Source organism: Lipotes vexillifer, unplaced genomic scaffold (genome assembly GCF_000442215.2).
Source record: "Lipotes vexillifer unplaced genomic scaffold, Lipotes_vexillifer_v1.1 scaffold71, whole genome shotgun sequence".
Classification (NCBI taxonomy): domain Eukaryota; kingdom Metazoa; phylum Chordata; class Mammalia; order Artiodactyla; family Lipotidae; genus Lipotes; species Lipotes vexillifer.
Window position 1 is genome coordinate 3,774,300 of NW_006793703.1, and position 15,844 is coordinate 3,790,143.

Sequence of the window (15,844 nt, forward strand, 5' to 3'; positions counted from 1 at the left end):
CCTGCCTGCTGTGACAACACCATATCTGGGTCCAGAATAAAAATCTCATCTTGAGAAATCTCCATCACAAAATGCAAATGTTCCTAAGGAAGAAAAAGGAGTCTGTCAGATGATTGATAAGGTGTTCAAATCCATCATCTGATGAATAACAAAACAAAGCATTCTTGGTCTTGAGGAATAATGAAATTTTATGACATAGCAAATGACCACAGTGTATTTTCAGAGGCCTGACCAGTGGGCATCCCTCCCAGAAACAACATGGTAGCAAGAGGCTGAGGAAGGGGAGAGTTGAATCCTTCTTGGTTTGGGACTCTGACCAGGATACTGTTAGGTACAACCAGAGATGGTCTTGCCTCTTCTTCCCAAATACTATCAAAGAAGTGACACCCTACATGCAACTTGGTCCAGCATGCATGTACGATGCCTGGACTTCCAGGATCCGGTCAAAGCTAAGTGGCATGGCTAACAACTGGTTTTATCAATGGATTCCATTCTGTACCTTCTTTTCCAGTGGGAGCACTAGCTATCATTGGGCATAAGCATTTTTTTTTTTTCTCATTACTGAACTCTGGGAAGTGGTGAGTTGAAACCAAGCAACATAGATACACACTTGAGGTCTGAAGTTTGCTAATCAGAAATAAAGTTAAAAAGGCATAAAATTTGGCTAGGAAGCAGTAAAAGTAGCAGTGTGAGTGAAGATTTGGAGTGCAGGCTGGTGACAACATCTATAAGCCTACTTAGCTTCTGGATTCATCTTCAAGGTCAAACCAGATCACCTTGAGTCCACAAATCACAAAACGTGTGAAGACAAATAACAAGCTCATAGCTGAGACTATGAATACCATTCCAGAATTTGTACACATTTCAGTGTTTTTGTTGAAAAAAAAAGTAAAAGATTAGTATAGTTACTGGGGAGTTTTTCACTTTCACAAATAGGCTCAAGAAAACTTACCTGAGATCTGTCTATTCGATAAAAGCGATCAGCACAAGTAGCTAGGGAAAAAAAAAAATGTATACGGCATTCAGGGAGGCCTGTGTGCTGGCACCAGATTTACAACCTTCTCACCTACAATGACAATCAAAAACCTTACATCCCAGTCAGTCCCTAAATCTACTTAGAAAAACTCAGGACTTCACACCTCTGCTGCCGCTATTCTACTGCTTAGGAAGCCCTTCGGCATTACACATGTCTACCTAAACCATGTCTTAACCCACAGAAAACAAACTTACGGTTACCAAAGGGGACCGGGAGGGAGGGATAAATGAGGAGTTTGGGATTAAAATATAAACACTACTATATGTAAAACCAACAAGGACCTACTGTGTAGCACAGTAGGGAACTATACTCAGTATCTTGTAATAACATATAATGGAAAAGAATTTGAAAAAGAACATATACACATAGGGTTGGCCAAAAAAGTTCATTCGATTAATGAATACGTTGTTCAATAAAGTTCTTGGTGAAAATGAAAAATGTCTTATTTTTACTGAAAACCGAACGAACTTTTTGGCCGGCCCAATATATGTATCTGAATTACTTTGCTGTACACCTGAAACTAACACAACATTGTAAATCAACTATATTTCAATAAACTGTTTTAAATAATACATCATGTCTTAAGGACCAACTCAAATGCCACCTCTTCTGTGAAACCTTCCTCAGCCCCATCCTCCTTGCCGCAGGTGGAATTTGTTGCTCCTACCTCTACGTGCACATTTGCATTTTGTGCATGGTTTATAAAAACTATCTTCACAGAGAACTCTGAGACTAAGATATCTGCCTCTTTAAAGATCTGTGTTTCATTTCTTCTTTTATGTCTCAAGATATCAGCACAGAACCCTCAACAGAACTGGGACTCAATATGTATTTATCAAGTAAATAAAGCTAGGAAAAACAAAACAAAAAAACAAAAAAAAAAAACTGTAGGTAGCCTGACTTCCTGAGTAAGTGATTCTCATTTTGGAAAACAGTTTGAAGATGCAGAGCTCGGGACCACATGTGGTATTAAAGGCATCATTTCACTTTAAAACTGAGTCCCTAAGCCATGTCTGAAGAAAGCTAAAACAGGAAAAAAAAAAAAAATTTAAGCATCCCTATAAGGGACTTGCCTGCATCTGTAGTTTGACGGGGGTGGGGGTGGGGTGGGGGGTGGGGAACAACTTAATGACAAACTTTGGGCTTCTGGAAATTAATCTGATTATTCTCAATATTCAAAAGAATTATGTTCCTCTTCATTTAAATCTGTCTAACAGAGTCCAATATTATAAACAGATTTTCTACAAAGTACATAGTACTAGAGGGAAAAACTCAAAATGCAAATAATCATTCAAAATTCATAGATATTTAATGAGTAGCTTCTCTCCAAAGGAAATGAGCTAAGAAATAAGACAATCATGGTTCTTGCCCTCTTACTCAGGCAACAGAGTAAAATTTGCCTGAGAAGGACTTAGTCTACTTTGTTCTTTTAACCATGACTGCAATCACCTGTTAAATGTTTTTAACGAAACTATTTCTAGAGTAAAACTAATATCTAGACCATTAACCACACTTGTAATTTTATCTAAGACTGTATATAAAATAGATTATATAGAACAGTTCATATACATTTTTGTAATTTTCTTAAATATAAGTTGTTCCTCTGTGGATTCAGGAAAAACAAATGATTGCGCTTCTCATCACTAGGGAATAAAGGACCTGGAAGAAAAGCAGTATAGATTATCTTCAGAGGCAGCTGACAAGCCATTAATGAAAACCGATGTCATGATGTAGGTGGATTAGATTTGATATAGATACAGGTGCTCATCTTCAAAAAATATTCACACCCTCACACATCCTGTCATTCTCTTATCCACATTTATATCCTTTCAGATGCACACAAAGCTAAACAAAAGAAAGGTCTACAGTGAAAGCTAAATGTCCACACAGACAAGAGAGATACCGGGTAGTAGATACACTGGGAGTATCTAAGCAGGAATGTACTGTAAAATGGGTAATTGGATAGAAAAGTGGGATTAGGCAGCATTTTAGGGAGAGAGAGATGGAAAATGGGCTCATTAACCAATCAGAAGATGACCGACCTATTTATACATTCAGTAACAGCAGAGCAAGCATTTTAGAGAGAGATGGAAAATGGGCTCATTAACCAATCAGAAGATGACCGACCTATTTATACATTCAGTAACAGCAGAGCAGACGTGAACACAACTGAAAATGCCTACCCTTTCACAAAAATTTATACCTCATCCTGAAATGATGGTTTACTGAAAATAATATGGAAGTTCCATAATATGCAAACGACATACCAATTAGTACCCGTCCTCGTGCTTTTTGGAATCAATCTACTGGCCTGAAGGCAAGCACTCAACACGTTTTTGGAAAAGGGGCATGAAAGGGAAATATCACCTTGAGCAATTTGATGCTGAGAAGTTCGGCCAGATTAACCAGCTTGCTTTGAGGGAGATATAACTTCAGGAAAGTGTGTTGCAACATTAGCAAGTTCACATCATTTGAGATGCAAATGCCAATCACGTGGAGCCACGTGAAGGGTTTCTGAACAGTCTTTTTTTTTTTCTTTTTTTTTAGTGTTTGCTTTATTTTTATTTTTATTTTTTTTATTTTTATTTTTTTTCTGAATAGTCTTTTCGAAAATTAGAGTCCAGTCTATCCATCAATACCCTGCCCTGTGGCTTTCCCAATCCCCACACCTCCAGGAAATACAGAAACACTCACCATCTAGAAAGCACCACCGTGGGGAGAGTCTCTGAGCTGAGAGCGCCCTGGGGAAGGAGGTTTCGTGGTCCTGGAAAGAGACATACACATCCTGGTGGCTCCATTTGAATGACGTGAGGGGCGTCCCTCACTCCACATTCTGCCCCATCACCTATTTCTAAGAGTGAGCATCCTTTACTACACAAAGCGCTGGTGAGAGATGGAAGCATACTTTTCACTGCAAGGACACACGGGGACTCTGCTTTGAAATGAATGATTTCACATAACAACTCCCATATCAAGTTTCCAGGAGATTTACAATTATTCCTTTAAACATTCATAAATTATACAACTTGGGACGTGTACTTCCTTTGGAGACTCTCTTTCCCTTTACGAAGCTGAGGAACTAGTGGCAGCTGGCTGTCATTTGTATTTCGGTTCTCCACATAGGTATAAAAATGTCCCCCTACTAAAAGAATCTCTGCCGTTAATAATTTTTAAAAACATGAAATGCACATTCTAGTTTACAACACGTGATTTGGAGCATTCTGGCCCTGGCTCATAGTGAAACTGAGATCACTGACAGAAATGGAACAAATGACGAGGGAGGCCAGGTCTCCACGGGAGGACACTGGGAGTTTGACCCTTATGAGAGATTTGAGATGTTCAAATAGAAGGAGCATCCTTGGAGTGAGGCTGGGTGTGCATGATCTTGTGTGCACAGAGGGGGACAGGGGAAGGAAATGGGACGAACAAAGAAGAGATAAGAAGAGAGCAAGTCAGGGGCTGCACTGATTTCTCGGGAAGTCGAATCTGCCCCACGTGATCCTCAGGCAAAGCTTCTGCTTAAATCAGTGGTTCTCAAAAGTATGAACACCGGACCAGCAGCATCAGCTGGCAGGTTGTTAGAAACACAAATTCCCAGGTGCCACCCCAGATCTACAGAAACCCTGGGGGTGACACTCAGCAATCTTTGAGGTGAGTCTGATGTATGCTAAAGTTTTAGAACCATTGGCCTAAAGTTACGGGGACAAAGAGGCCCATTATTAGAAATCTTGGGTAGATGGAGTTTTGATATGAATGGATTCTGCCAATTAAATAATTAACAGAGGAAAAGTTGGTCGTACTCAGGACTGGTACCAAGATTTATATGTAGAGATACAGAAGTGATATAGCTATGGATACAGAGATAAATATATAGTCCTCTTTTTTTGAACCAGCTTTGGGCTAAATGAAATCGTGACATGTACCTATTTATATGAGAATTGCGTTTAACATTTTGAGAATTATATTTTGACACATGTGATATCTTGTTTTTAAAGGAACTTAGGGTTCTTAATGTGTTTTCATAAAACATCTAAAGCTACTAACATGTCTCAGTTTAGTGAGAACTGTAATTATAAATCGAGAAATTCGAAAATGATCTGAAACATTTAGTGGCAACTGTGAGGGCTAATAAACAAAGATGTCAAACAGAAATGTGACTTCCTTCTATAAGAGTAAAGGGACATAAACACCGAGGATACTTTCTGAATTTTGATGTCGAATGTGCTACAGAGACTGCCATGAAAAATATCAGAATTTCCCTAGGTAAAAATTGACTCTGAAAGAATACAGAAATGCTTGATTTTTTAATTTTTAAAACCTAAAGATTGATAATGTTATTGCTAGAATATTCAAATTCATGAATGCTGGCTATTATTTAGTTTAATAAAATGCAGGTTGATATATTGCCTCAGCCACATAACCAGCTTACCACAGGCTGTTAACATAATATTGATATAATTGCATACCTTTTCATGTGTGAGTGTCTGTGTGTCTGGAGAGTTTTATGTATGTACCTGACTTATTTTGCTTATTTTCTGTTTGTTTATTTACTCTGTACCTTGATGCACAAAGCATTTGATATAACTCAATTTCCTTAAAGGGGTTTTGCTTAAAGAGAATGTTATGTTGGCTCTGTGAAAACATTTTTTAAAGCCATAGAGCTCTTTAAAACACTTCAAATGGGTTCAATAATTCTTGAACTCCCTGCAATTTCCTGTAAATTTGGTGTGTCTATATGTATGTGTATTTTCCACTGCTTTCCATAGATTATCAAAGTGATCTGAGATCCCCAAAAGGTGAAAAAGCTACTAATTTAAATAATCAAAGTTTATATCAGAGGGGATTCAACAAAATAAGAAGATTCTAATCATTAAAATGCCTTAATGATATCCAGACTTACAAAAATAGGAATGACTATTTCAAAGGTAGTGAAATACCTTTAGAGTATCAAACACCTAAAGCTCTCTGAGCAGCTGGCTTTTCTCCTACCATCTACTCTACTATTCTTCCTGAACCTCTTTTCTGGGACCTAAAAGCAAGCCGCAAATGAAGAATTGCAGCTTTGAGAATTTAAGTAAACTCACAGAAGTATCCAGATATTAAGTGGTAGAGTTATAATTCAAATATAGGCCTCTCTTACCACAGAAGCCATAATCTTAAATCCCAGGTTTATGGCTTCTAAAGGAATTATTATCATTTGGGGTTTTGAAGGATAGATGGGGTTTGTGTAGGTCAAGTTTGAGGGAAGTTTTTTTTTTTTTTTTTTTTTTTTTTTTTAACTCAACTCAAGCAAAAACATGAGGAAAGCAAAAGAAAGGATGAACTTAATGGTTAGGAAGACTTCTTTTGACTCTGGTGTTGAAGAATTTTCCATAGCTTCAGCTTTTGTTAACTGTTAAACTAATCTTCAGTATTTCTTAACAGGCATTTCACTGCCTGGTAACTTGGAGTTTTTCCTCCCTCAAATTCCCCAGCCATGTTACTACCTACTCTCCACCCCCATGTACCCATCTGCTTAAGAATCCCCTAGAAATATGGTGATCAATGGGAACAACAGAGACCCAGAGTCCAGAGACAAGGAACTGAGACTACAGTCATGTAAAGAAAATTCTGATTATAGAGTTTAGATAGCTTCACTGTATGTATTATGTGACTGCAATTAGAAACTCTATCCAAGTATGGCGAATATTAACAGATGGTTTAGCATGTGATACAGTTACACTTCTGCCACAACTTTATATTCAAATCTGTACAATGATGCTTATTGCAACATTGTTTTTTCAGGCAGAAACTGTATACAACATAAATGTCTATCCACAGAGATAAGGTTAAATCTATATCATGAAACAGGAGCAGTTTTAAAAGACTGAGTTATAGCTTCATGTATTAGCAAGACAATGTCCATGGTATATTACTGTTAAAAATAAACTGTGGTATAATATGTATAGTGAGTGCATAAGAAATGTAAATCCATTTTTTTTTCAAAAACAAACAAAACCCCATATGTGTATGATGTACATCTATGTGTGTAACTTTTTTTTTTTTTTTTTTTTTGCAGTACGCGGGCCTCTCCCGTAGCGGAGCTCAGGCTCCGGACACGCAGGCTCAGCGGCCATGGCTCACGGGCCCAGCCGCTCCTTGGCATGTGGGATCTTCCCGGACCGGGGCACGAACCCGTGTCCCCTGCATCGGCAGGCGGACTCTCAACCACTGCGCCACCAGGGAAGCCCCTATGTGTGTAACTTTGTATCAATGTGGAGAAAGGTACAAAAGGGTACACACCAGAAAGGTACTATCATAAGGTCTACTTTGGGTGGGCAGTTAAAAACCAAGCAGAAGTCTAGAATTATGTGCAACCGGAAAACTAAGATAAGCCAGGATTATAAAACCTGGCAGACTTCATGACACAAGTAGCTAATGAAAGTCAAGAGAAATACCTTGAGAAATGCCTCTAAGAGGCACATGAAAAGATGCTCAAAATCACTAATTATTAGAGAAATGCAAATCAAAACTACAATGAGATATCACCTCACACCAGTCAGAATGGCCATCATTAAAAAATCTGCAGACAATAAATGCTGGAGAGGGTGTGCAGAAAAGGGAACCTTCCTACACTGTTGGTGAGAATGTAAATTGGTACGGCCACTATGGAGAACAGTATGGAGGTTCCTTAAAAAACTAAAAATAGAGCTACCATATGACCCAGCAATCCCACTCATGGGCATACATCCAGAGAAAAACATGGTTTGAAAGGGTACATGCACCCCAATGTTCACTGCAGCACTGTTTACAATAGCCAAGACATGGAAGCAACCTAGATGTCCACTGACAGATGAATGGATAAAGAAGATGTGGTACGTATATACAATGGAATATTACTCAGTCATTAAAAAGAATGAAATAATGCCATTTGCAGCAACACGGATGGACCTGGAGATTATCATACTACGTGAAGTAAATCAGACAGAGAAAGACAAGTATCATATGATATTGCTTATATGTGGAATCTAAAAAAAAAAGTTACAAATGAACCTATTTACAAAACAGAAATAGACTCATAGACTTAGAGAACAAACTTATGGTTATCAGGTGGGAAGGGTGGGGGGAGGGATAGATTGGGAGTTTGGGACTGACACACTGCTATATTTAAAATAAAATGCCTTTCCATGAAAAAAAAAGAGAGAGAAATACCTTGAGGACCTTAATATCAAAGATGAATGTATACTGGGTGGATTAAAAGTAGAACAGGAATAAAAAGAAGCAGATTGTCAAAAAGGAATTCACAATAACCCAAAGCCAAGATCTGTAAACTTCTTTATACTCTGATGGTACCAACTAATGACAACCGCAGAGGTGATGAAAGTCTTCTGTACTCATGTAACTCCTGCAGCTTGTCTACCTATACCCGTTTCTCCTACTCAAAAAAGAGAATCAGAATACACGCGAGTGGTAGTGATGTTAGTATAGAGGTTAAGAAAAAACTTGCTGTGGTGTTGTCTTAACTCACACTGCTAACGCATTGTAGGTATTACATCAGGTAACCTGTGTTCTCACGGAGGGCCTGGCACACAGGTAGAGTGGGTGACCCTGGCGTTAAGAAATCCTGGATTCAGGGGCAGCAGGAGGGTGACCAGCAACACAGTGCAGACCAGGAGTCAGACTTGAGCAGGAAAAGGGGATATAAGGAAACAAAATAGCCCCTAGCAGGAGATCAAGGCTGGCCCCCAGGATTTCATGGGGCCATGGATCCATAGCCTCATGGACCCACTACGATGGACATGGCAACATCCTTGCCAGTGACAGTGAAAAGAATGGTCAGACATATGTTTGCTTTGTGAATGCTGCACATTAAAGTCAATGTACAAAGACAATTTCTGATGGAGCCAGAAAACAATCTCAAAAATATGCACCTTTCAACAGTATCTGACTGTAGACACTTAAGAAATGTGATTGTGTGAAACGGCTACATTACAGGAGACAGTCACATAATCCCCTGAGCTGTGCCACTAACAATCACGTCAACAGCCTTCAGTACTAGTTTAGGGCTTCTCGTCTCCTCAGTCTGCTCAAACTGCATAATCAAATCAATGATTCATCAAAGAGATAAGATACTTGACTTGCTCATTTTGTGACCTTTTATTTTTCTTCATATAAATGGTATGATTTAGATGAATGCAACTGTCATTGCTCTACAGTGTAGGCAGAATGATATAACCTTGGACATAACCATGCTCCTTTCTATCTTCTAAAATTGCATGCTCTTTAAATAAATAATATTAACAAAACTACGCATTTCAAAAATCCCTCATATGTGCATTTTCTCTTTTGATGTATGCTAATGGAAAATCTGTTTCTCATGCTAAAAATATAGCATGCACAAAAGCAAACCTGATATTTCTTTTTTTTTTTTTTTTTGCGATATGCGGGCCTCTCACTGTTGTGGCCTTTCTCGTTGCGGAGCACAGGCTCCGGACGCACAGGCTCAGCTGCCACGGCTCACAGGCCCAGCCGGTCCGTGGCGTGTGGGATCCTCCCGGACCCGGGCACGAACCCGCGTCCCCTGCATCGGCAGGCAGACTCTCAACCACTGCGCCACCAGGGAAGCCCAAACCTGATATTTCTTATATATATTTTTGAAAGTCAACTGGCATGAATTATATGTAATTGATAGGGAAATTATGTGAACCACATATGCCAAACTTGCCCTTAATTTACATTCAGTTACTCAGAGCTGATGCACACATAATTTAATGACTGCACAGCAGCCCCATTATACACTCCAGTAGGTTATCCAATTAAGCAATATTCACCTAGCATTTAACTACACCTTTACTGCGAATGAAATTCTTTTTCTTTCATAAAATTTAGGGAAGATGTATGCAGAGGCAAAATAGAGGTTCCTTTGAATTGGGAATCTCTGCTTCACTGAACAATGTCTACACAATAATCACTACTTTTAAATTTCTTATGTATAGATCCAAATTTCTTATGTATCCATCCAAATTTCTCCTCTGCCTGCCTTGATATTTCCCGCACTCAACCCATCTATTCATTCATTTCTTTTCTCTCTTTCCATCACCAAGTTGTATATCAATATCTCTTCATTCTTAGTGAATAGACCATCAGGGATGATTAGAAATGTGCATTTATGCATCTGTGTCCATCTACAATCCCACTTAATGGACTTGCTACTGTTTTGTTTTGTCTTTCAAAACTCTCACTCTTCAGACCTACTCCTTTACCACCCACAACTCCTGCAGCAGAAGAATGTGCAGAAATGAAATAGCCATTTTCCAGCCCAGCTTTGAAAGATGAAGCAACAGTGATGGTGTGGTACAAGATGGAAATGAGAGAGATTCCAACATTTTCAAGAGCCCTCTTCTGGTGAGAAAGTCTTCCATTAACAACAATAACAGCTCTGTGTGTGTGTGTGTTAGCTGTCTTGCCTTCACTTGTAACAGCAAACAGACCTGGCCCCAGGCAAGTCTTACTTTAATTCTCCATTTGAGCCATTTCTGACAGTTTTGATCTAGCCCCCCACAAAAAACAACATTCACCAAATTTCTTAGCTAACTCCTGTCCTTCCCTAAGACAAGATAGAGTAATTCCCAGGGGGACTCCCTTGAACTTGTTTCCACCCATCCATTCAGACTCTTCTAGAATCCAGAAAACAAATCAAGGAGGAAGAGATTTCAGATAATGGAGAGAGATGAATAAGGGCGGCCAATATGAAGGGAAGGAGAATAAATCAAATATTTGTGGGCACATGCTGTTTGCCTAGGACTAGACAGAGCTCTGATGGACTGTAACACGGACCTATCCTCCAGGAGAAGAGCATGTACGCAGGAAAGAAAAAAAAAAGAGATGAAAGGATGAACAAATGGCTGTAGACTCAGATCTGATCAAGAGTGTTTTCTTATGAAAGTGAAAGATAGCTGTAAAGGCTCTAAAGGAAGAAAGAACTTTTTGAAACTGTTGTATCTACTGTGAAACATTTCAACCATTCTAGTGTTATTCTAAGTAAGTGAATTCTTTTTTTTTTTTTTTAATCTTTTTTGCGGTACGCGGGCCTCTCACTGTTGTGGCCTCTCCCGCTGCGGAGCACAGGCTCCGGACGCGCAGGCTCAGCGGCCATGGCTCACGGGCCCAGCCGCTCCTTGGCATGTGGGATCTTCCCGGACCGGGGCACGAACCCGTGTCCCCTGCATCGGCAGGCGGACTCTCAACCACTGCGCCATCAGGGAAGCCCTAAGTAAATGAATTCTTAAAGAGGAGGAATCACCTGAATAGATCCATTTTCACCTATTGTTGAGTCCTGCTGTATTTATTAACACCTCAGAATATTAGCTCATTCTGTGTGCCAACTACATTGTACCCCATAGAAACGGGGAAACCCCGAGTGTCTACAACACCCCTAACTGTTCCTGGTCCCATTGCTCCACCATATCCACAGATACGTCTTTCTACTTCCTTTATTCCTCCTGCTCTTCTTCCCACTTTCTTTCTTCCTCTAGCACTTTCATCTGCCTGGTCCCCAGTCATGCCCTGAGAGCCATCAGAATGACTCAGGATTTCTTAAACCCATCACGACTGACATTTGGGGGGGGGGGTAGATAACTCTCTGTTGTAGGGGACTGTCCTGTGCATTGTGACATGTTTAGCAGCATCCCTGACCTCTACTCAATAGATTCCAGTAGTACCATGTCCCCTAGTCATGACAAACAAAAATGTCCAAATTGCCCAATGTCCCATAGGAGGGGCAAATCTCTCCCAGTTGACAATCACTAGAATGGTTGAATCTGCCTCTATTCCTTAGTAACTTTATGACTTGGAGTTAAGAAGGGGCATAAAAAAGTCCAGGGAGGGAGCAGAGAAGAAATAATTTCACAGTACGTGGCTTCAGGAAGCATCTTCATTAAATAGGTATGCAGAGTCCAATTTCCCTATGGATTCTAGTTTATTTGCCAAGCTCAAGAGTATCCCGAATCTGCAAGTACAGTGCATTTTGCTTGTCAAGTTATAACTTATCAGTTACGGGTTACGTGAGATGCATTAGGATGGAGGGGCCTTAGTGTTTTGACCTCAGAGATGGCGTAGGCAGGAATATTCAGCAGGCTATAAATATCCAGCATATTCTTGTATAACCTATTATGCCTTGTTAGGTTAATACAAGGTGTCATTTTTGAGACCTAGTACTTTGTTGGCAATTCACTATGAATTTGGGAAAGGAAGAAACCAAAGCAAAGAAATGCTTAAATGGCTGGAAAATGCCATATGGCTCACTAATAAGGTGTCTCGGGCACTTGCACACCTTTCCAAATGCTGATTTTCTCTTGAGTTTCTTCTAGCCTTAGAAAACCATCAGCTAAAATCCCAACTGCAAAATAGTGAGCCCACTGGAATTTCTCAAGTTTTTAAACTTACTGGTGTTTATTCATTCCATCACAGTTAATTCTCAAGTATATTTAGCTCCACTGCATACATAAGAAAGGTCACTAAAAAGCATTTAAGGCTTTTTGCTGTCCATGTTTCTTACAGGTCTTTCTCCTAATCACCCTCTAACTCTCACTGATGCAGACTAGAGATGCTATTACCAGTTTCTGCATTAGGAAACAAACGATCTAGTGCTAAATTTCCTGCCAGTTGGTTTTGTCACTTTCTACATAAAACTAATACACCTCCCCCATGTATTTTATACGTACCCTCGGGAAAATATAGAAATCAGTCTATGTCATCTCAGCTTCTCCACACCATCTGACACATTTCATTACTTCTTCCTTTTTTGAAACACATTTCAATTTTGGTTTTCATGATACCACCTTCTCCTTGATTTCCAGCTGCCCATCTGTTTCCATGACCCTTTTTGACTGATTGTTCTCTTAAACTTGTGCTTTTCTTCACCACTCAGTAGACAGATATGACAATGGGCCCTTTTCTTTTTTTTTTTTTTTGAGGTACGCAGGCCTCTCACTGTTGTGGCCTCTCCCGTTGTGGAGCACAGGCTCCGGACGCGCAGGCTCAGCGGCCATGGCTCACGGGCCCAGCCGCTCCGCGGCACGTGGGATCTTCCCGGACCGGGGCACGAACCTGTGTCCCCTGCATCGGCAGGCGGACTCTCAACCACTGCGCCACCAGCGAAGCCCTGGGCCCTTTTCTTTATGCAAACTCTCCCTGAGTGAACTCCAGCCCCATAGTTTCAATTAAATACCATTCATTTGCTAATGACCCTCAGATTTCTACGTGGAGGCCTGAATTTTTTCAATAAGCTTTGAAAGTCATCCAATTTTCTACTCACCAAAACCTCTTGCATCTAATAGGCATATTAAAATTGCTATAGCCGAAAAAGAGCTCTTTATTCACCATCCCTCCAACTCATTCCTTGTCGTGTCTGCCCAAGATCCCAGCCAAATGGGAAAGTTTATATCCCCTCACTCCTTACCTCAACCAGCTCTCTGTCGCTCTGCTTAGGAAATTTCCTCACCACCCTCTCCCTACTCTCAGGCCATGCTAATTCAAACACCGTCTCCCTCAGTTAAACTTCCTGCTTAATGTGCAGTTCTGGGGTGTCCCTAGACCTCTTATTCCAACCTTCTCTTAATACCCAAAAGGCTCCTGCTTGTTATAATTCTTCAAGGAGGGGTGTGAGCCAAAGTAACACTCCTGAAACTCATCTTTGATCGCTGCATTGGTTATCCTATGTGGTCAGTGCGCAAACCTTTTGTGCACTGACCACATAGGATAAATGTCACTTTTGAAGTGACATTTATAATGCAGCAGTTTTGACACCAGGGTTTGACCTTACTGCAAATAAACAAAAAACAGAAAGATTTTGATACGGATAAGTACCATTAATCCTTCTGCATGTTTTTATTAACGAATAATCAATAAAATAAATATCCTTATATTCTAGAGTCTCAACCATCCCCTGATATCTGTGGATATATACAAACATGGCATAAAGAAAACATGGTATAAAATATCCATATGTCAAAACTCTTATGCCAAAATGACTACACTGAATAAGCTAGGATAATAAATAAATGTATCAGTTTCATAAAACTAATCAGAATGTTTTAGATACTTCGGTTTAACTGCAAAGGTTTAAAATGTCCATGTGTAAAAATTAAAAATTCTAAAAAAGAAGACCCTTAAAATCTTATAGCTACCAGTGCCAGTCCTTAAAGGGTGGAAATCAGCTCTGACTTTAAAAATACTATACTTTAAAAAACAAAATGACACCTAGATAGTGGCTCCAGGTAAATATGCAAATAATGGATATAAGAAATGTTGTGCTCTATCTAAAAAATAAAGTAGAAATTTGTCTTCTAATGGTTGGTAAAAAAGCAGTCCGAGAAGTAGACTTTATTTTCTCATTGTAAACACACCCTAAGTGAATTATCATCCCTTCTATTGCAGCCAGATGGAAGACAGGACTCTGGAATAGTGGGGGTACTTTGAGCAATAAATATACAAACAAGAACACCAAGGCCATTTTTGTCATCCAGCCTCAGGATAATTAGGCTGCTTTGACTGAGGGTACAGGCTATCAACTGGCAGGGGAAGAAAGTCACCTAGAGGCTACAAGGCACAGAGGTTTTTTTTTAATAGTTGTTTTTTGCTGTTTTGGCAAAAGGATGCTTAACTAGGAGTTTCAGGTGTAGTGTAATAGACACCAAAACCCAAAGTGAGGTGCTACCAGATTTAGACATTTTAAGTCCTTCCCCCACATGGAGGGAGGTATAGAGGGTCTAGGAGAAGATTTATTTGGAGGGTGTCATGAGCATGCTGTGACTCCCACACACCCCTCCTAGCCGGCAAGGGTACTGGGCTTCTCAGAGAGAAGGGCTTTTATGGGACAACTCAGACAGCTTTGCATGCGCCCCTTACAGTTTGGGGTGATGCTGTGCATTGGTATCTAAATCATGCCTGGGAAATCTAATGGGAAGAGGGTGGCTGGAGAGGCTTGTACCGCACAGTAAGGGTGGGAAAGTGGGGAAGAGACTGCACTCCCAAAGAGTGTTGGGGCAAAGGGTAACTGAGCGTTCTCCCAGGAACCGGATGTGGGTTATTAGAGAGAGGCAGGCTGGGTTTATTGGATCCTGTCCAAGAGATCAGGATGGGACAAACAGATTGCATTTTAGAAAGTTGGTTTCATGGTTACAGAAGCAGGGAATTTACTTTCCTGGATGTGAATGAGAAACACACAGCCCCGGTTGCTACTGGCAGCCATCTTGGACCAGGAAAACATCTTGTGCAGAGGTGAAATGTGACAAAAAACGGAGAACAGAGCAGAAAAACCAACAGAAGAATGGACTATGAACCGTGGCCAAGTGGTACACAAAATCCACCCTGCATCTGAACTTTGTGCTGATGTGAACCAACAGTCTCCCTGTCAAGCTAGTTTGAGTTGAGTTTTCTAGTATTTGGCACTGAAAGCCCTTCATTCTATAATCTTTCCTAAATGATCTGGGAGAACAGCCACAGCCCGAGTTTGCACTAGACTAGGACTGTCCATTTTTCAGGAAAATGCAAAATAATCAGAATGCCAGCTTCATCTTGGTTCTTGGAGTGAACTCTATCGCTAGGGGAGGATGTGGACTCTAACCCAAATGAGACATTAATTGAAAGATGGACTTCTTTTGGATGGAACGTAAGAAACAAGGAGAGTCAATTATATGTTACCTGGTAATGAACTCTCTGGGAGCCAGAAGAAACTGACTGCAGGTCCTAATGAGAAAATGGAAAAATAAAAAAATAATAACCCATACACCTTAAGATTAGTTTGAACAAACTGCCTCAACTCCATCA

General features: G+C 40.1%; 1 protein-coding gene across 1 annotated transcript in view; it reads right to left on the reverse strand.

Moving 5' to 3' along the window:
- DGKI (diacylglycerol kinase iota) overlaps nt 1-15,844 on the reverse strand; it is a 467,563-nt gene that overhangs the window by 74,343 nt on the left and 377,376 nt on the right. Inside the window, 4 exon segments of the mRNA XM_007466658.1 lie at nt 1-83; nt 953-963; nt 3,731-3,800; nt 15,719-15,763. The exon segment at nt 1-83 is cut by the window's left edge and continues 45 nt beyond it. Of these exon segments, the coding sequence (XP_007466720.1) occupies nt 1-83; nt 953-963; nt 3,731-3,800; nt 15,719-15,763 (209 nt within the window).